General features: G+C 35.8%; 2 protein-coding genes across 14 annotated transcripts in view; one reads left to right on the top strand and one right to left on the bottom strand.

The window, feature by feature from the left end:
- The window catches only part of CCNH (cyclin H), a 45,765-nt gene extending 41,384 nt beyond the window's left edge, over positions 1-4,381 (top strand). For all 10 annotated transcript variants that reach the window (XM_054715088.1, XM_054715090.1, XM_054715089.1 and 7 more), the window contains one exon: positions 4,124-4,381. The gene's annotated coding sequence lies outside the window, so the exon portion shown is untranslated. The remainder of the gene's footprint in view (positions 1-4,123) is intronic.
- Positions 1-21,400, bottom strand: part of RASA1 (RAS p21 protein activator 1) — a 95,733-nt gene that overhangs the window by 10,536 nt on the left and 63,797 nt on the right. For all 4 annotated transcript variants that reach the window (XM_008162089.3, XM_054715085.1, XM_054715087.1 and 1 more), the window contains 10 exons: positions 19,959-20,079; positions 19,096-19,252; positions 9,855-9,942; positions 7,340-7,417; positions 5,643-5,800; positions 5,064-5,140; positions 4,077-4,249; positions 3,630-3,789; positions 2,563-2,705; positions 358-473 (listed from right to left, as the gene is read on the bottom strand). In XM_008162089.3, coding sequence (XP_008160311.2) covers positions 358-473; positions 2,563-2,705; positions 3,630-3,789; positions 4,077-4,249; positions 5,064-5,140; positions 5,643-5,800; positions 7,340-7,417; positions 9,855-9,942; positions 19,096-19,252; positions 19,959-20,079 — 1,271 coding nt within the window. The remainder of the gene's footprint in view (positions 1-357; positions 474-2,562; positions 2,706-3,629; positions 3,790-4,076; positions 4,250-5,063; positions 5,141-5,642; positions 5,801-7,339; positions 7,418-9,854; positions 9,943-19,095; positions 19,253-19,958; positions 20,080-21,400) is intronic.

Genomic DNA, 21,400 nt, shown 5'->3' on the forward strand with positions numbered 1-21,400 from the left:
AATTTCTACCTGATTGAGTTAACTAACACGGGAAACTATTAAGCAGACTGGATAGAGATATGTCTTTTATCATTTCCTCAAATCTAAGACTATACCTCTATTCATCCCCCAAGTCACTATATAAATCAGACATGGGCTTGCATAAAAACATGATTTGTTTTACTTAACGTAAATACTTCACACGTTTATTCAAGTCAGTCTTCTTCTTTAAACACAATTCATTTTGTAAAGATTAAAACCCCTGACTTTTTCAAAGTATCCTAACATCAGGACAGTGGAAAAGCGTACATTTTAGAAATACAAATTTTTCAAAATGCAGATACACAATTTCTTGTCAAATTAAAATTCACCACTTACGGTGGAAGTATTTCTGAAGCCATGAATATTTTCTCCACAAGCTCTGAAAGTATGTTCAATAGGTGTGCTAAATTAGTGTTCACATCTTCATTTTTTTCTAATTTTGATGGACTTAACTGAGAGAAGGAATAAATCAATATAAATGCATCTTGGCAATGATAAACACAAATGAATCAAGGTAATCAAACAGTTCTTTTCAAGGTTCTCTATTTTTTCCATCTGTATTAGTCTTTTGGGGGGAAGTATAGGTGGGAACTTTTAAGTAGTGTATGCTATGAAACTCCTTGGGTTTGTTACCATTAATTCCCAATTACAGTTGACCCTTAAACATCCGTTTCAACTATACAGGTCCACTTATACGAGGACTTTTTTCAATAAATACCTTTACTTTTTGATCTGTGGTTGGGAGTCTGAATGCAAAGGACCAACTGTATGCACTGATCTATGCCATTTTATATAATAAACTTGCACATCCACAGATTTTGGTGTACATGGGGGCCCTGGAACCAATCCCCCAGTAATACAGAAGGAAAACTAAGTTTTGAGGGAGTCATGAGTTTTATGTGGATTTCTGACCATGCAGGAATGGGAGTTGGAGAGCGCCCCTAACCCTCCCCCTCCAGCTTGTTGCAGGTTCAATTGTACTGAATTGAAGAGCAAGCTATTCAACAACTTTCAGTTGCTTTGGAATCAATGCCAGTATTAAAGTTCTCTTCTGTTCATTTACCAGATTTTACCATAGATTTTTAAACTCGCATAAAATTGGGTTAGACTTCCTAAAAGACAAAAAATAAAAAACCACCACCACCACCAAGACAGTTTTAGTGGCCACATAATCACAAATATACTGGGAGTATTTAAATGCGATGAGAGATCACCATACTGTTATTGTAATGTCTATCTTAATTCTATTTATTTAAGGGGGGAAAATGGCTTTTCTGAATGGGATAAGACTTATTTATGACTAGAAAATACCAAATGCCTGGGGCAAAATCATGAACCTTTCTCAAAACTTTTCCCTGAAATGTAAGTGTCCTGATCTAGACTGAATGGAGTACATTTCTCTAGAGATGTCTAAATTCCCCAGCCTGGATCCAGCAACCAGACACTCTGCAGACTTGCTGAATTCCTGTATCCTTACTAGTTAGACCATCTGTGTTGTTACCCCAGGTTTTCAACACTAATTCTCTAATTAGTTAGTAAAAATTGACAACTTAATGCAGAATTAACATGCTCTCAGTGTACATTGTCAAAAGCAATTTCTTATTTTATTAGAGTTAAAAATATATTTAGTATTTTCTGTAGTTGCTCTACCTTCAGAATAAAATGAGAGAATAGCCATAAGTGAGATACCACTCTTTCTCTTCAATGATTTACTAGGAATTTACACTGCAGCCTTTTTTTTTTCTTTTGTGAAGATTATCTCATAACCTCACACCCCCCAAAAAATGCTTTAAGGACAAATCTAAATGTTGTTATGATGAGCTACATAGAATTTAACTAGGTTATACAACAGAAACTTAAGTTTCTGTTACTCCTACCTTCTGAAAGTGGCATATATTTATCAGTATAGTAGGAGAAATAATAAAGTACTTTAATGAATTTCTGGTGCAATATGAGGTTTTAATCCCCAAATAAAGCCATTTTTTTAAGAAAAAAAAATCTGTTTTACATAACCTTTTCCAAATGTAATATTACAACAGGTATAACTGCTCTGATAATTTTAGAAAGGTAATATAGTTCCCTTAAAATGTAATTTTATATAATAAAAGCCTAATATGCTAAGTGTCCAGTCATCCATTCAACCCATCAAAGTGTAATATGCTAATGATATGCTAAGGCCGCTCAACTGCTCGCTATGATGTGTACTGACCACCAGGGGGGCAGACACTCCGACTGGTAGTTTAGCTTGCTGCTAGGGTCCGGCTGATTGGGACTGAGTGAGACAGGCCGTACACGCCCTGGAGCCCTTCCATGGCTGGCCAAACTCCCGTGTCCCTCCCCTGCCCAAATCGTGCACCCATGGGGTCCTCAGCCCGGCCTGTGACCTCTTGCAATCCAGGACCCCTTGGAAGATGTTGGAGAGCCGGTTTTGGCCTGATCCTACAGGCCAAGCTGAGGGACCCCACTGGTGCACGAATTTGTGCACCAGACCTCTAGTTTAACTATAAAGCATTATCTATTAGAATATGCTCTTTGTCATACCTCACAAGATTGCTTGCTTTCCATTATCTTTAAAATTGAATCTTTCAAAGCATGATGGACAAATTGTGTAGCAGTGGCTTTCATATACTGCTCCATCAAGGTGCTTGCAAGTGTTGTGGCTCGAAATAAGGTAGTGGCTTCATCTACATAAATATATTAAAAGGTTATCTGTAAATAACTGTACTAATGTGAACCAACTGGAAATTAAATAAATTCATTTTTACCTCAACAATTTTAACCATTTAAGTATGCTTATTTCCATTCAGCATTAAAGTACTGATTATAATGACATACTATGTTTCTATACACTTAAGTCTTCAAAAAGCTTATAACTATTGCATTAGATCATAAACAGGAGAAGGGATTAATACTATCATGTTCATACCAAAAAATAAGGTTTAGCTAGTTAACATAAAATCCCCAAATAAATTAATGTATTAACCTAAAACATGGCTACTAATGATTTAAATAAAATTCTAAAAAACACAAATATTGCCAGTATAAAATACATATCACCACTTGATCTTTCCTGACACATCTGTATATTATTACAGTTTATTTCGGGGAGCTTAGAGGCAAACATTGTCACTGAGTCAAAGTGCTGGCTGGAAATGATTATTCTGACATATCTGTAAGCTGTTACAAAGCACTGTGTGCCTAGCTATAGTGCCTGGGAACTACTTATCTGTAGAATCTAGAAATAAAATTCAGCTCACAACCAATTTCTGTGCAATAAATTAGTCAGTAAAAGAACATGGTATGTATATCACACTGTTCTTAATAAACCATCAGAAGTCATTGATCTGGACACACAAGTCACTTTCTTATGACTTCTAAATCTAATTTGTCATGGCAGAAACTTGTATTAAAACACCAACCACCCATACTAGCAAGCACAAGAATTAGAACTGGCATTGTAATTTTTAATAAAGGAAAAACAGTAATTTATTTTGCAAGATGATTTAACTGTTTAATATTCTAACATAGAACCCACATATATTTGCTGTTTAAAATCTAATTATTGACCAAATTTTTACAAGTATCACATTAACACATCCATACTATACCTTCCATGCTTATTTCTCTGTCATTTAGTGTACATAGCAACAATGATTCAAGCTTTTCATGAAGGAAAATCCTCAGTAGGATGCTAGCCAGTAGTGTTCGGTCCTGTCCACACACATGTGATAAAGCATAGACTACATGAAGGTCCTTTTGCAGTATAAGCTAAAAATGATATCAAGGAAGATTGTTGAAAGTACAGCATTAAGCATTCACAGTGAGATTAACAAAATATGTTTTTATGTTCTTATATTTATAAATATGTTGTATTGAATAAATTTATTTAAAAAAGAATAAGTTTGTAGCCTACATATTTTTGTCTCCTGAGACTAACCTCATACTACCAAAAGGGTGTTCAACCCTCTTTTGTCTGTCAGTGTGCCACTAAGCTAAATGTTAAATATTTCTGTTAATGCCATAAAAAATAAGTAGACTGGTAAATAACTTAATACCTCTTTAAATTCACTGTATTCTTCTTCTGGCATGATTTTTTCCATAGAATATCGTGCCCGGACACGCAAGGATCCTGGTTCAATACCTTTTAATGGTATATGGGAGCTGAGCAAAAACCATTCATCTGTGGCATGCCCTTTCTGTAACCGGCTCAACTGGCAGCGCATAAATACTTTGATAGAAAAACATCAAATGATTACTATCTAAAAAGATGACACTATAAATTAGTCACATACGTAAATTATTCTGATATTCTGCCTTCTCTACAGTGTTAAATGATTTTTATTAAAGAAGTTTTCAGTGATATCACAAAATTCATTATTAAATATTTACTTCATTAATTTATTGAATGTCTACTATGTGCCAAACTCTGTAATAGACAGGGGTTTAGGATCTAGGCATGATTAGGGAACTACAGAGTAAACATTTTATAGAGAAAGATTCCGGCTTGGACCTATCTGTTAATACAAAGCACTTCTTTCTCTAAACATGACTTTTAAGAAGGTATTAACCTAATTCACAGATCCGTGAATTGCTAAATCCCACTGCCACCTGTTTCAGCAACAGGCAGGGAAAAGGTGAACAAATAGTACACTCGTGTTTAAAGAAAAAAAAAATTTTAATAGTGTTTTTCCACTTACTTGCAAAGTAGAGGAAGTAAGGAAACCCTCAAAAGAATAAGAAGGGATAGGGGAAGAACAACAGAAAGATGACCACTTCTACTATTTTCTTGTTCTTCGTACTCATTAGGAAGGGGGGGGTGAATAGATATGTAATTTAATCTTAAAGACTTCAGTTTAGAGTATATATAATTTAGTCATATCAATAACTTTTAGAAGTACAAAAAGAAACTACCTCAAATTATATTACTTGTACTTCCATTTTATTTTTAATTTCCATTTTCGATTACATTATATTATGGATTTTTAAAGTACACAAAACATGTTTGTCTTTTAGTTTAGAAAGAAATTTCTATATCAACTTACAGATATCAGGATCTTTACTTTTCTTTGTTTTATTACTAAGAGTTATTTCAAATCTGTTGATGTCAGGAGGAAGATCACTAAAAGAGCAAGAAGAAAAAGAATTAACAAAATGTCCTGGCATTAAGTTATCTAATTCCTTTATTTCTAGTATCCAATAAGGCTCCTACTTTACTACTAAACAACTTGAATGTGTTAGATTTACAACTAGATTCAAAATATGTTTTATTGCTTGGTATATATACCAGCAAATTACACTTTCCCTACCATCTTTAACCTCCTCAGGTAAATCCTGGAAACCTTCATAAACATTTTATATGTGTGTGTTAGTAATGCTTTAGGACTTGTCAGTAATGCTAATTCATGTTAATTACTAGGTGGAAAACAAAGGACCTAGCACGTTTACTTTAAAAAAAAAAAAAAAAGTGTGTGTGTGTGGGGGGGTGAAAGTAGTATTAAAATGACTGGACTTGGTGCCCTGTTCTGACAGTTTAGATGTAGAGACAAAAAAAAAAAAAAAAGGAATGAAAATGCAGTATGATAAAAGAAAATGATTTAATATAATGATAAAACAAGACTTACTCAAAGACAAACTCTTCTGACCATACAGGGTTTTGGCCTTCCCTTGCATGAGTTTTTGCTACCTGGACACTGTTCAGGTAGATGTTGCAATATGGATTAGTAAAATGTTTTATTGGGAGTTTATGGGCTTCTTCAATATGTAAAACAAGGCTGCTAACCTAAAGAAAGCACAAAAATTGTTACACCAGATTTCAAAAATTATGCATTAAGTTTCAAAAGCAATTACTATAACTGTAGTTTTGTTTTACAAATTATTCCTCTAATTATATTCTTGCAGAAATAATGAAATAGACCTTTTAATATAAAACCATGGTTCAGAGAAAAGAGGATTCTTTTATTAACCTAAGTAAACTGTCACAACTCAAATCAAAATCCTATTTGTTATATAATGCTCATCTGAAAGCTTTAATTTCTAAAAGAATTCCACAGCTATAAAATATTTTTAAAACAGATTCTACCTTTTCATTCTACAGAAAAGCATATAGATCAAAAAAAGAATAGTTATTTGTTAGTTTTGATGCCAAAACTTAGACCAGATACCTTCTAGTATCAGGTCTTCTTTTCCCTCCTGCCACCTATTACCTCCCTTGGCCAAGTTGCTTCTCTGAGCCTCACCTTCCTCAGACATAAAATTAAAACAAAGTTTACACTGCAAGTTGCTGTAAAGATTCAAAATAATATGTGTAAAGCATAAGGAGGGTTCAAGAGCTATTAGCTATAGCATATTATATTATACCTATAAGTGATCATTTCATAGCTAAAATTTCATACAAGACAATCTGAAAAAATTCAACATGCTTTTCCATTGCTTACAAATGTTAAAATATGTTTTGAGAACACAGAGTGATTATGTGTATAAATTTCCTTGGGGAGTCCAGGGGATATTTAATAGTAATCTAAATATTAACATCCGTTTCCAATAGAACAATATGTTCAAATCATCAAGCTTATTGGAAAATTTCTACAAATAAAACAAGAGTCACTTTGGTCAATAGATACTGTAATAAAATCCTCTGAAAATCCAAGAATTGTTAAAATTACTTGATATTTAACCAATTATCTAGGGATAACTATGAAGAAAAAAGCAAAGGAAATGGAGGATATAAAGTTGACTTTACACACTTTGAAAGAAAGAGCCTAGCCTAACTCTATATGAATGAATACACAGGACATGTTAATGTTTCAAGTAAGATAGTATAGGATACTATCTAAGAGTTATGAAATAACATTTCAAATATAATTTCTATAAAATGAAAAACCCAAAAAATTATTGGGATTAGTAATTCAAGTAAGATGATCTTTTCATGAAGTACTTTTAGTTCCTCATTTTTGAAATAGGCATTTTTAAGGAAAAAAGAAAATAAAAGTGCCCAACAGAGTAGTTTCTGTTACTGTTGGTTTGGTATTGTTATTTTGAGTGGAGGGGGAAAAAAAACAACACCCTTGGTAATGTATTTAAAAGATGCCATTATATACGGAGCAGGTATATAAAGAACATTCTCTTTGGTAAAGAAATAATTATTACTCCTGCTACTGAAGCAAGTAGGAGCTTTAAAATGCCTGACAAGATTAATTTATCTTAAGAACTCTATAAAGTATCTCAAATACTGCCCAAAACAGTTCATAGTGTAATAAAAATAAAGAGTAAAGTGATAAAACAAAATGTGAGTCACAAATCAAAGAAAATTAAGTTTCACCTGACGCAAGCGTTTATTAGATGTCCCTGGACTACTTTTCCGTAAATTGCAAAATGCCTGCAGACCTTTCATCCAATCCTACAAGAAATAACAGCAGTTCAAAGAAATATACTGTAGTATAGTTTATTTAATTTCCAATCATCAATTTGTTTTCTTAATTCAATATTCTTTCCTTCTTGAGATTGCCATTTTTAAACTCACAGTACTGCAATATATTTGTACCCCAAAGTAAAACAATGATTTTAAAAAGTTTAATTCTGAAAAACTTGTGTTTCTGTAGATTTTCTAAATTAATGGTAAGGGTACAAATAAGGGGCCATTAATTAGCCAAAAAAAAAAAAAAATTTGAATAGGTAAGCTGTTACACTTGAGATACCTAAAGCAGAATTAACTTGTGTATTTTATGAAAGGAGGGCTGACTGCAAAACCAGTGGATAATGTGATGACTAATTTGATGACAAGCTCTTTAACATTAGACTATGATATAAGTAGAAATGTGTAAGGGTATCTGGGTTATATATAACATTAGATTTAAAATATAACATTAGATTTAAAAATATAACATTAGATTTATAACATTAGATTTAAATCTAACATTAGATTTAAAAATGGTCAGCCTAATATTCAAATTAAATTGTAGCTACCTTTAAAAATGTTTAACCCATCTAGTGCTCTGGAAAAAGGAGAGAGAAATTTTACATTTATAAAAAATAAATCTAAATATTATACCTTAAAGTACATGTTTCTAGAAAGCTCTATATACCATTGCTTTACTCAATTATTTAATTTGTAGGCTATTTCAGTGAACCTGAACTTTGTCAATGTTTAGAGAATATCTTTATAGTAGAGCAAATTAAGATCAAATCAATTATTACAGCTTTTAGGAATAGAAGAGAGGCCCAGCCAGCATGGCTCAGTAGTTGAGAGTTTACCTATGAACCAGGAGGTCACAGTTTGATTTCCAGTCAGGGCATATGCCCAGGTTGCAGGATTGATCCTTAGTGTGGGGTGTGCAAGAGGCAGCCGATCAATGATTTTCTCTCATCACTGATGTTTCTATCTATCTCTCCCTCTCCCTTCCTCTCTGAAATCAATTTTTAAAAAAGAAATAGAAGAGAGTAACCAGAAGAGAGCCACCGAAGTAATGAAAATAGGAAATACCAGTGGTATTTTGGACTCTAGTATTTGGAAATACAGAATATAGAAAGAGTATATAGAAATGCAATAAGAAAATGTTCTATTCATACAGCTTGGTGAGACATGCAAAACACTGAAATACCATGGTATGTAACACATCTCTATTTAGAAAGAGGACATGGTAAGATAACTAGAAGATGGGATAGTGAAGTTTATATTTCTTTCCCAATTCAATTTCTAACATTTAAAAAAAAGTTACCAAATGTTTTGAGCCTGACTTTTTCATCTACATTTAATAAAAAATTAGGGATATATATATATATATATATATATATATATATATACACACACACACACACACACACACATATATATATACATATATATATGTATGTTTTTATATATGTTTTTGTGTCATATGCGAAGTATTTCAGGTATCTTGCAAAAATTTGAAGTATGACTCGATTATGAATCATAAAACAATGGTTCATCAAGTTTATTCTAGAGTCTAAGGTATTTTCAGAATTTATTAATGGATATTTTCATAAATTATTAAAGGATACACAGCATCTGCCTCAAATCTAGTGTTGGCAAATTATCTTCTATTTCCAACAAAGTTGCTTACAAAGCAGTTGCTTTCTTTGGCCTCTTAACCACTTTCAAGTTCCTCCCATAGAATATAAGCAGAAATATAGCCATATTTCCACAAAATACCACAAAAAACCAGGAAATATGATTCAAAGAACTCAAAATATCATAAAAGGAGATTTTTTAAAAACATTATTTCTTCATAGTATTACTTAAAATTTAATAAAGGTTTTTAGAAGGGCATTAAACATAGATCATTGGCTAGTCCAGAAAGCAGACATTATAGTTAAGACTTATAGAAAACTCCTAAAATAGTTTTCTTTCTGATGACTGAACTTCTATTTTTGGATATGGAATTCAACCAGTGAAAAATAACAACACTTGTGAGCAAAACTAACTGGCTTACCTTTTGATTGTACTGAGAATATCTATAACCTTTCTGCAGAGAGGATTTTAAATAAGCATTCTCAGTTGGACTCAACATCATAGAGTATTTAAAGGTCAATTTAAAATGGAGTTTTCATTCCTAATAACCCTTCACTGTGCTTTTCTGCATTTCTTTTTTTTTTTAAGTTTTGTACTTGAAAGTTCTCATTCTTTAAAATAAAAAGATGACTACATTTCAGAAATCCTTTTTATCACAAAACAAAGGCTTGTGAAGTATATAAATTTCTAATATCTCTCTATATACACACACACACACACACCTGTATTAATTTAATACTGTATGTCAAGTGTAATTGAAAAATAAATGGGCTAAATGTTTACACTGAAGAAACAATTAACTTACCTCTGCTTGTTCTGGAGTTTCGCCTGCAAAGTAAAAGATGTAATGTTCTTCACTAAAGTGCTGAACTACTATCTGAAAACAGTTTGGCCTTTAAATACAAACAAAAAAGTTATTAGGAAGCTTAACAAAAAGTATTATTAACTTAAGCTACTTTTTAAAAAAATCACAATATATTAAATAATTCATATAAAATAAACATAATTCTTAATTTAGAGAAATTCTCCATTGTACCAGATCATTACTAAAAAGAAAATGTCAGTTGCACATATTTTAAAAAACTTTAGACAAAAATTTTTAAATTTTATTAATCTTTCAGTTTAAAAACTTTTAAGCTACTGTATAAATTAATTTAAAGGACATTAGAAATAGAAAACTTAAAAAGGAATTGAAGCAGAAATGTTAGAATTTCACATAGCTATTCCAAAAAAAGTAAATAAAATGTTACTAAACTTACTGCTTCAGGATGATATAAAATATACCTTTATCTGCACTGGAAAAAGGCTATAAACATATTTGTAGACCAAAAAATGTTCTTACTGGTTATCTCTCAGTAGATGGGTTGATTTTCATTTTCTTCTTTATAATTTATGTACTTTCAAATTTTTTACAACTGACAGTTTTCCTCACCTTGTAAAATGGAATCATCATCTACTCATGGATATGCTTATTCTGAGGATTAAATGACCTAACAACGGAGTACAGTAAATACTGGTTTGTGCCCGCCTGTAGTATGCACTGTACTATAATTCACTTAACATGTAAATACATTATCAAATAGTTTATCTTTTCTGAAGATGTGCGCTAACTAAACTTGAAAATGTTTACAAAATGTTTAATAAGGGCTTTCATGTTTTTGAAACTCAATAAATGCTGTTTCTATTTCTTGCTTTAACCAAAGTTTTTATCTTATAGTGTTACTAGGTCATAGCAGACTACAAGCTTAAGATTTATTAAAGATAAAAAGAACCATCTTTTAATGCTCTGAGAATATCATAAAATAATGGAAAATGTAAACTAAAACATTCTGATTCTGAAAGTGGCTTGTATCAGACTAAACCTCCTACCTGGATAAAATCTATACTAATAAAAGGCTAATATGCTAATTAGATTGGGAGACCTATCAGGAGACCTTCTGGATATTTTTCTGGACAAAGCCATGGTGGCAGGGCCGAGGTAGAGGCAGTTAGAGGCCAAAAGGGGAGGGCAGTTGTGGGTGAAAAGGGTGGTGGGGGGCGGGGCCATTGGGGGTAAGAAGACCAGCAGGGGGGCCAGTTGGAGGTGAGCAGGCCATCAGTGGGGGTCAGTTGGAGGTGATCAGGACAGCGGGGAGGGGCAGTTTGGAGTGAGCAGTCCAGCAGGGGGGCAGTTGGGAGTGAGCAGGCTGGCAGAGGAGGCAGTTGGGGGCAAGCACACTGGCACGGGGGACTTTTGGGGGTGAGCAGGCCAGCAGGCAGAGTGGTTAGGGGCAATCAGGCAGACAGGCAGGCAGGTAAGTGGTTAGGAGCCAGCAGTTCCGGATTGCGAGAGGGATGTCCAACTGCCAGTTTAGGCCTGATCCCTGTAAACCGGCAGTAGGACATCCTTCGAGGGGGTCCCAGATTGGAGAGGTGCAGGCCGGGCTGAAGGACACCCCTCCCCCATGCACGAATTTTGTGCACCAGGCCTCTAGTATAAAATAAAAAAATTTTAAAAAGCAGTTTGAAGTCACTAAAAAACAATTAAAGCAGCTACGACTTGAGGGGCCAAGATCAGATGAGGTGAGCCTGACATTCTCCACAGCTTTTCCTTTCAAGGTGTGTGCTGATTCCGACACTGTGTAAGGCAGGAAGCTGAGATGCTAAGTAGAATGCAGCAAAGATGCTCAAAAGCAAACGAGCAGTTTCACAGTGCTGGAACAGTCAAATGAGCTCAGGACTTTGGAAGAGAAGGGTTTCAGAGGTAGGCCTTCAGAATAAGGGCAAACCAGAAATAGAGAGCCTTCACTAATATTTCCCCTTGGTCCCTGAGAGAATCAAGATGAACTACCCCCTACTCTAAATTTCTGGCAGAACAATAATTTTTTCTGGAAGCACTAGCATTATCCATAGCTTCTGCAGTTTTTCATACACAATGTCCACCATTTGGTCAAACAGGTAGACATTACAGGAATCAATCAAATGACTGAAAAGCCAAAAGAAAAATCAGACAAAGGAGAAAGACCTACACATAATCAGATATTGAGGTTAGACATGAACTTTCAAATACTGTAACTACAATGTTCAAGAAAATAGGTACCAAAATAAGAGAATTTTTCCAGCTAACTAGATCTATAAAAGAAGAATTAAATGGAGATCCTGGCTAGGTAGCCCGGTTGGTTAGAGTGTCATCCGGATATGCTAAGGTCGTGAGTTCTATCTCAGGTCAGGGAACATACAGGAAGCAACCAATGAATGCATAAGTAAGTGGAACAACCAATTGATCTCTCTCCCTCTCTCTTTCCTTCCTCCCTCTAGCTCTAAAATCAATCAATAAAATTAAGACTTCAACAAATGCATTAAACTTCAAAAGAATGGCTTAGTGAACTAAAGGACAAATCAGAAAAAAAATCCAGCCTAAGTCACAGAAGAAAAAATGATGAAAAGCATAGAAAACTATATAACAGACACATGGACATAGTAAGAAGATATAATGTGCAGCACAAATCCCAGAAGATGAAAGATAATGTGGCAGACGAGAAAGCTAATGACCAAGACATTTCTAAAACTGGCAAAAGACATCCTAAGGTTAATGAAGTTCTACAAACATTAGGATAAATTTTAAAGGAAAATTACTGTGGGCACATTTTGTTTTTAACTGCTGAAAATCTAAGATAAGGAAAAAATGTCAAAGCATCCAGAGAAAGGAAAAAGACGGTACCCTGAAGAGAAAGAGGGAAAAAAAGAGAGAGATACATTATCTCTAAAAGAGAAACAATTAGAACGACAACAAAAATATTGCAGGGCAGAAAACAATCTTTAAAATGCTGAAAGAAAATAACTGCCAACCTCAAATTTAATACCCAGCAAAAAATCTTAATGAAAGTAAATACTGCAACAGTGTAAAGATAAGATGTAAAAGTTCCCACATATATTTTAGTACAATAGCTCTGTATCTTTGAAATGTCTTTAACTTGTGCCCTGAAATGGTTAAAGTTAAACAGTATAAAAGGGTAAAGGGGGATAAATGGTGATGGAAGGAGACTTGAATTTGGGTGGTAAACACAAAAAATTATACAGATGATATGCTATAGAATTGTACAACTGAAACCTATATAATTTTAGTAACCAATGCCACCACCACCATAAAGTAAATACAAATTTTAAAAATAGCCCTGGCCAGTTTGGCTCAGTGGATACAGTGTTGGCCTGCAGACTGAAGGATCCCAGATTCGATTCCAGTCAAAGGCAGATGCCTTTCAATTCCCAGCCCTGGTGGTGGTGCGCGTGGGAGGCAGCCAGTTGATGTGTCTCTCCCCTCCTTTTCACTCTCTCTAAAAAGCAATGGAAAAACATCCTCAGGAGAGGATTAACAACAAAAAAATTTTTTTAAAAAGTAAAGCAATATTAAGAGTCAGAAGCTTCATATAAAGAAATAGAGGCTAAAAGACCTCTTAATATTGAAAATAACCTGAAAAATGTATGCAGCTGTGCAATTAGAGTGGGCAGGAAAACAGCCAAATGAGTAATGCTGTCCAACATTCCTTCACAACAGGGTGAACATGCACAGCATCACATCTATTGCAGAGGGCTGCCTTTAACTTCACATTAGACGCCACCTAAATGCTGCAAGTCCATCAGTGTACTGGATTCTATGCTTGCAAAAAGCAAGAAATGTTCAATGCCTGCCGTATATTTAATAACACAACAAAAAGATAACAGCATTTATCCACAATTTCTCCTTTGTGCTATGATATTTCCATTTTCTAATACATAATTTGGTATTAACCTATTTTTCACTAGTCCTATTATCTGGTAGAGGTATCTTTTCACTTTCTTGAAATACATGTTACAGATGCTGTTTTCCTTGGCATTCAGTATTTCTTGGAGCTTCCCAACTATTTTACAGCAAGGCACACACAAATACAATTGAGATGGTAAACTGGCATACCTCGGGGAAAAAACACACCTCACTTTTTTAAATAAGAGAGTTGTGTTACTTACAATGGATATAACTTTTTCATAGTAAGTTTAGACTTGGTATCTATATATATAAAAGCCTAAGCGACTGTTACAACCAGACGATAGCTATGATGCGCCCTGACCACCAGGGGGCAGACACTCAACGCAGGAGTGCGCTCCCACAGCCAACCTCCCACAGTCCCTCCCCCCAGCCGGCTGGCCCCCATCAGCCCCAATAGGGACTGGGTGAGATGGCCCCACTAGGCCCCAACTGCCGACCAGGCTGAGGAACCCCACCCATGCACGAATTCGTGCACTGGGCTTCTAGTCATTAAATAAAATTCATGACCCAGACTTTTACAAATGTCTTCAAATTCTTTGGTCACTTTCAACAAGAAACTGCACAATAAGCAAGTGATGATCTGGTAGCAAATGGTAAATGTGTATTTATTGCTTTATACTATCTGACAGAAACTTCTTTCTTAATATCATTAACCAGAATAGGAATAATTCTATCTTTTAAAATTGCATTTAAAAGATCTGATCTTTTCACTCTAGAAAGTCTTTTCTTTAATTGGCAAATCTAATGTTGACTTTTCTTTTGATACTACAAACGGGTTTCCAATCCAGTTGCACGTTCATATAAAGTACATCAAAATGGTAAAGCTTTTCCTCAAACTATACAGATGTTGCTTTACTGATCTTAACAATTCTTTAAGATTCATATTATTCAAATTATAAGTATTAGTGAACCATTTTTAACCTCACTTTTCCAAAGTTGAATTTCTGCTTTGAATCCAAAAACTTTCAGAACATGTTAGTATCTTTTTGTGCTGTACTTCCAACTTGAGTAAGTTTGAGGAAGTTTACCCATTCTTCAATAAATCTGCAAAGTGAGAATCACTCATCAAAGTTTTCTTCTTCTAGATCATAAACTTTAGATCAGCGGTCGCCAACCAGTTGTCTGTGAGGTCCGAAAGACTGGCGATTGCTGTTTTAGATAGCTTATATACTTTGGTATCAAACAGGACAGTGGTATACTGATCCCATTTCTTCCCATAAAACTAAAAACATGCAGCTAAAGCAGCATGGATTTTATTAGGCTCTATGTAAAAATATTTCATGTGGAATTCAGGTGTACAAACTATTGCATATCAGAGCATCTCTGTATTGCTTATTTTCCAGAATGAATTTTTGATGTAAATCCTTTAAATATTCCTATCATGAAGCCTCATCACCAATCAGAAACTTAAAATACTATTTCCATAATATCTTCCTAGTTTCTTTGAATGACCAATAATTTACTTCCAAGTCTGCAGTGAAAATGTAATCTGTACCTTTCGATTCGATTCATCAATTCATTTACTGACAATCCTAATCAGAACACAATCTAATACTATTTGAAACAAGTGGTATCTCTCCTAGTCCTTTTGCTTTTTGGCCTCAAACACAGAGTTGGCAGTTTTCATGCAGACTGATAAAACAAGTAATTCTTCAGCTCTAGGAAGCATTTTTGGCTTTAGCTTTAGCTGTAATTGCATGATCTCTTAACAAGTGTAACCTGATACTGCAGGAACAGATATATGAGAAGAGAGGATTGGGGGGAGGGGAGAGAGAGAGACTGGTGTTTTTGAAGCTCACAGTTCTTTAGCAGTATGGTGCCAGCACAATGTACTTGGCACTGATGGTTTATTCAATAACTTTTATGCAATATTTAAGATGAAGAAGAGAATATTTTCTGGGCTTTACCTAAATTCTATACATTTCTTATTAAGTGGCCTAATTAATGGATTGAATTCTTAAAATTAAGACTACTATTTCTGTCTTATGAATTTAATGACTTGCCAGTTTTAAGCATCAAATTGCCTTTATGGTATGGTGAGAAAATAAATACTTATACATTAACATAACATAACAATAAAAAACAGCTATAACTTATTCATGACATACTGAAGTTCTGCCTTACTTGGATTCACACTTATCCTCCAATAGCTTAAACCACCTATTTCATATTACTCATCTCAATAAGCGAGTCTCCAAATTCTCTTCCCTCTTGCAACTACTGATGGCACATATAAGCTATAGTGTGACTATCTCCCTGACATCCATTTCAATCCCCATAGAACAAAACATCCTCACTGTATGGGTGGGATGATCTCCAGTAGTAGGGCTGAGCATTCAATGGTCTCCCATTCTTTTGCTACCTCAGTAACCCAAGACTAGAAACTGTCAGAGGTGGCTCAGTCCTATTCTCTGGACTTCCAATAGATCTGGAGGGAATGCTCCCTGCTTTCTCTGATACTATTTGCCACCTTTGTACCATGAAGGAAGCTGCTCTGTGAGAAAGAATCCAGCACACACAAAGGAAGGCAAAGCAGAAAGCTGAAAAGGAGCCGATGTCTTACCAAAACTTTTTTTCCTTGTCTTTTTTTTTTTACTTTTTGGAAGAGCTATTTTTATGAAATATTATGAAGTGTTTAGAAAAACGGGGGGAGGGTATTAGTCAAATAAATTAGTGAAATACTTAATATTATACTCCACTTTTAATGATTCACATTAGAAACACTAGCCTAGACTCCAAAAAACCCTGCTGAAGGGAAACTATTTGTTCAGTTCAGCATTTCACAAACCTATTTTAACCATTTAAAAAAATTGACTATCTCTTAAATTCATAAATAACACTACTGTGATCTCCAAAACAATTTGGAAAAAAGAAATGTCAAAGTTGTCGCTCTATAGGTATTTCTCATGTAGTTTTATAAATTTAATTAGGATAAAACTAGATTTGCCTATGAGAAATGCCATCCTGCAGCAGAAAAACAAGTGGCTAAAAAACATTTTGTTTTAATTGCTTTGTGTTTTATTAATCATAACAGTAAGTAATAAAAATGGCAAATATATCTAAATCTAGAGGCCCAGTGCATGACTGAATCATGCACGTTTAGCGGGGGAGCTGGGTGCCTGTCCGCTGGTACACCAGGCGCGGCGGAGGCTTCTGAAAGGCCTGGTGCCTGAGCGGACAGGCACCCAGCTTCCCCGCTTTTGATGGTCCGCAGTGGGACATGAGCTCGCTGCCCCAGAGGCCCCTTCTGTGCCGCAGCACAGCCATGGCACAGAGGCTGAGCTCAAGGCACCGTTGGCGACGCGAGCTCAGCGTCCCGCCGGCCCAATCGGCCACCCCGAGTCCCGCCCCCCCGCGCCTCCTGGCCAATCGCGGGCATAGCGAAGGTACGGTCAATTTGCATATTTGTCTATTATTAGGTAGGATGATTCTAAAACGGGTTACTGATAATACAGATGATGGAAGGTAAAGAAAGGTTCTTGTACTTGAGCAAAAAAACTAGATGTAATCAAGAGCTGGATTTGCCTTGTGATGTTCAGGATTTAGCTTTAGTGTATACATTTTATATATTTTTCTAAACATTGAAATTAGGATAATAAAAATGTTTTATTATCAAATCTGAGATATTCTCCTACTGAAACAATTATTTTTATATTACAACTACCTGGTGCACGAAATTCATGCACTGAGGGGGGGGGGGGGTGTCCCTCAGCCCAGCCTCACCCTCTCCAATCTGGGACCCTTTAAGGGATGTCCGACTGCCGGTTTAGGCCCGATCCAGGGATCGGGCCTAAACCGGCAGTCGGACATCCCTCTCACAATCCGGGACTGCTGGCTCCTAACCACTCGCCTGCCTGCCTTCCTGATTGACCCTAACCACTAATGCCTGCCAGCCTGATCACCCCCTAACCGCTCCTGTGCAGGCCTGATTAACACCTAATTGCTCCCCTGCCGGCCCGATTGCCCCCAACTACCCTGCTGGCCTGATCTCACCCCCAACTACCCTTCCCTGCCGACCTGATCGCCCCTAACTGCCTCTGCCTGCCTGATCACCCCTAACTTCCCTCTCCTGCCGGCCTGATCTCACCCCCAACTGCCCTCCTCTGCCGGCCAATTTGGTTTGATTGGTTGGTTTCTATGCCAGTCAGCTTCAAAAGCTCTGCCTCCTAGGCAGCCATTGGCTCCTCACACTTAACCCAGATTTGGTTCTGATTGGTCGGTTTCTATGCCAGTCAGCGTCTCTGGGCCTATCAACGGGGCCTGATCAGAAAGGCGGGGCTGATCAGCAGCCCAGGTGGAGGCCTGGAGAGAAATGGAGGCGTGACTGCTGACCAGGCCCGGAAAGAAAAAGGCAAGTGCTGATCAACAGCTGCCACAGAGGCTACAGGTCAGACCCTGCTTCTCTTTTCAGGCCTCTCTCCGGGCCTGATTCACAGACCCTAGGCCAGTGATGGCGAACCTATGACACGCGTGTCAGCACTGACATGCGTAGCCATTTCTGATGACACGAGGCCGCTGAAGCGGCCGCATGCCGAGGATGAAACATTTGCTGCTCCTGAGGATGAAACATTTGAAAAATAATGTTTTTTCCTCAAAGTGACACACTACCCGAGTTATGCTCAGTTTTTTGGCGAAGTCTGACACACCAAGCTCAAAAGGTTGCCCATCACTGCCCTAGGCAGTCAGTGCTGGGTCACCGTGCCTGCAGCCGTAGCAGTCAGTGTTGGGTCGCCACGGCAACCCAGCGCTGACTACAGGACTGACTTCCAGTTGGTCGAGTCTCCCAGTCGTTATGGATGTGACGGACCCAGGGTTTTTATATATTATGATTGTTTCTCAATGTCAAATTACTTAGAAACACACCTATCAAGTTAATAGTACAAATGACTATACACCTACTACTATCAGATGCACTAAGTTAACAGAGAATGTGATAAAATAGGGGGAAAATAACAAGATTCAGAGTAAGTTACTCAAAAGATTGGTGATAGGGACTGGGAAGAAACATTCTATACACAGATCAAGTCTTACTATAGGAAATGTCATTCCAAAGTTCTACTTAATACAGTGGAGTAGAATTTTATGCATAGATTAGTCTAAAGTAAGGAAGGAAGACAAAAATTACCCTAGAAAGTAAATCTGACATTTTTGAATGATTTTAGAGCTCTCAAAATTGGTTTGCTATGATTTGAAATGATCTGAACACACCCACTATTTTTATTAATAAAACAGTTACAAAAGAAACAAGAAACCAATTTCTTACCTGTCAAAGAGACTGTCATGAACAACATAGACAGAACATACACTGAGATCTATTAATCCTTTTGGTTTTGTAGCTCGTTTTTCACTCTCAAAATAAATAAGTTGGGCATCACTGCCCTCTAAAATAAAATATAAATTTTTCCACCGTTTTCCTTTGCCTGTTAGAAAAAGAAAAGTTCCCTTAGCAAAATGATGAATGATGAAGTCATATATATATTAAAATCATAAAAATTATCATTGCTGAAAAGAAAATATTTCAATTTTTATTCCAAAGCTTAAATAACATACTAATCCTTATAAAATGAGAAAATGTTTATAATTTATCTGTAGAAAACTAAATTATTTTTTAATGAATCAGAGTAAATGACAAGGGTACCTAAACTATATCTTTGGAAATGTTATTATGATAAATTCTTTAAAATTCTTATTTAGGAGTAATTTTTTTCAGTCATAAAAAAACACACAACAATTAAAAATAAAACTCTTCCACTAACCATGTGCCCTTCCAACCCCCTAATATTTCTCAATGTCAGATGGAGGCCAATCTATAAAATAAAATAATCAATGCCATGAATGTGCCAAGTTTCTCTTTTAAAAAATGGGGTGGGGGTGGTGTTATGAGGTAAGAAGGAGGCAAAGAATCAAATGCCTACCACTGGAACTGAACTCAGGATTTAAAGACATAATTGGAAATACATAAGCTTGTTTCCTAAAACTTTAAAAGCTCTCTAGTCAAGGGTCAATTACTAATATTTCAGGTCAAAACAACTTTTTTAATAACATATCTCAATGTAAGTACAATGCTTCTATTGTAAATAGTAAATTACTGAAATTGAATCTTTAGTCTTAAAAGTTTACACTTACCCTTTTTTAGAAGATAACCTTTTTTAACAATATTTTTATAAAAGGCATCTTTTGTTTTTCGACGAATTGTATTATATATTTCTTTGCCATCCACTGTATCATTGAGTACTTGTTCTTGATCCTGAGTTTTTAAAAGTATTAAAATTGTTTCAAGAATTCTTGATTGAAATTAAATAAAATATACTCAACTACAAATTAAAAACCAGATTATGTGTCTACCTAGACATTAAGAAAATGTTTTAAGTACTAAAATCTAAATGATTGCAATACATATATTAAGAGGTCATTTGCTTTCCAAAGAAATTCTCAAAAGCGTTTCTTTACCATTCTCAAAAACACAGACAACTAATTACCTATTTTCAAAAATACAGTAGTCCCCCTTTATCTCTGGTTTTGTTTTCTGTGTTTTCAATTACCTGCAGTCAATCACTGTTCAGAAATATTGAATGGAAAATTCCAGAAATGAAACAATTCATAAGTTTAAATTGCATGCTATTCTGAGTACTGTGATGAAATCCCGCCTAGGACATGAATCATCCCTTTTTCCAGTGATCCACGCTATATCTGCTTCTTGCCCATTAGCCATCTCAGATCAACTGTTGAGGTATCACAGTTCTTGTTTTCAAGTAACCCTTCTAGTAGCCTAACACTAAGTTACAATGCCTATGTCATTTACCTCACTTCATCTCATCACGTAGACACTGTATCGTCTCACATTATCACAAGAAAGGTGAGTACTTTACAATAAAATATTATGAGAGAGACCAAATTCACATAACTTTTATTACAATACTAGAGGCCCGGTGCACGAATTCATGCACAGGTGGGGTCCGGCTACCTGCCCCAATGGGGGGGCAATCGGGCCAGGGTAGTGGGAGAGAGGGGACATGGGAGGCTGGCTGACCCTGCGCCCAATCAGTGGGGGGGCCAATTGGGAGTGGGGCTGGGGGGAGGGGCTGAGGGCAGTTGAGGGGGCCAATCAGGGCCCCAATCAGGCTGGCTGGCTGCCGCAGTGCACATCATAGCGACCAGTCATTCTGGTTGCTTGGCTTTTTATAGATAGATAGATATAGATATGGATATAGATATATAGATATATATAGATATTGTTTCAATTGTTCTATTTTATTAGTTATTGTTGTTAATCTCTTACTGTACCTAATTTATAAACTAAACTTTATGATAGGTATGTATGTTTAAGAAAAAATAGCAGGGTTTGGTACTATCTACAGTTTCAGGTATCCACTGGGGGGACTTGGAACATATTCCCCTCGGATAAGAGGGGACTACTGTACAGTTGGTTTTGTTGTATTTTACAGCAAATGACATTTTGAAAACTTAAATTTGTCCCAACATAATGAAAAATTAGGAACCAATGTAAGCATAAAGCAAAGTCCTGTTTGCTTATGTACAAATACATATGTGAGATACACTCAGTAAAT

Source organism: Eptesicus fuscus, chromosome 4 (assembly GCF_027574615.1).
Source record: "Eptesicus fuscus isolate TK198812 chromosome 4, DD_ASM_mEF_20220401, whole genome shotgun sequence".
In the NCBI taxonomy this organism is placed as follows: Eukaryota; Metazoa; Chordata; class Mammalia; order Chiroptera; family Vespertilionidae; genus Eptesicus; species Eptesicus fuscus.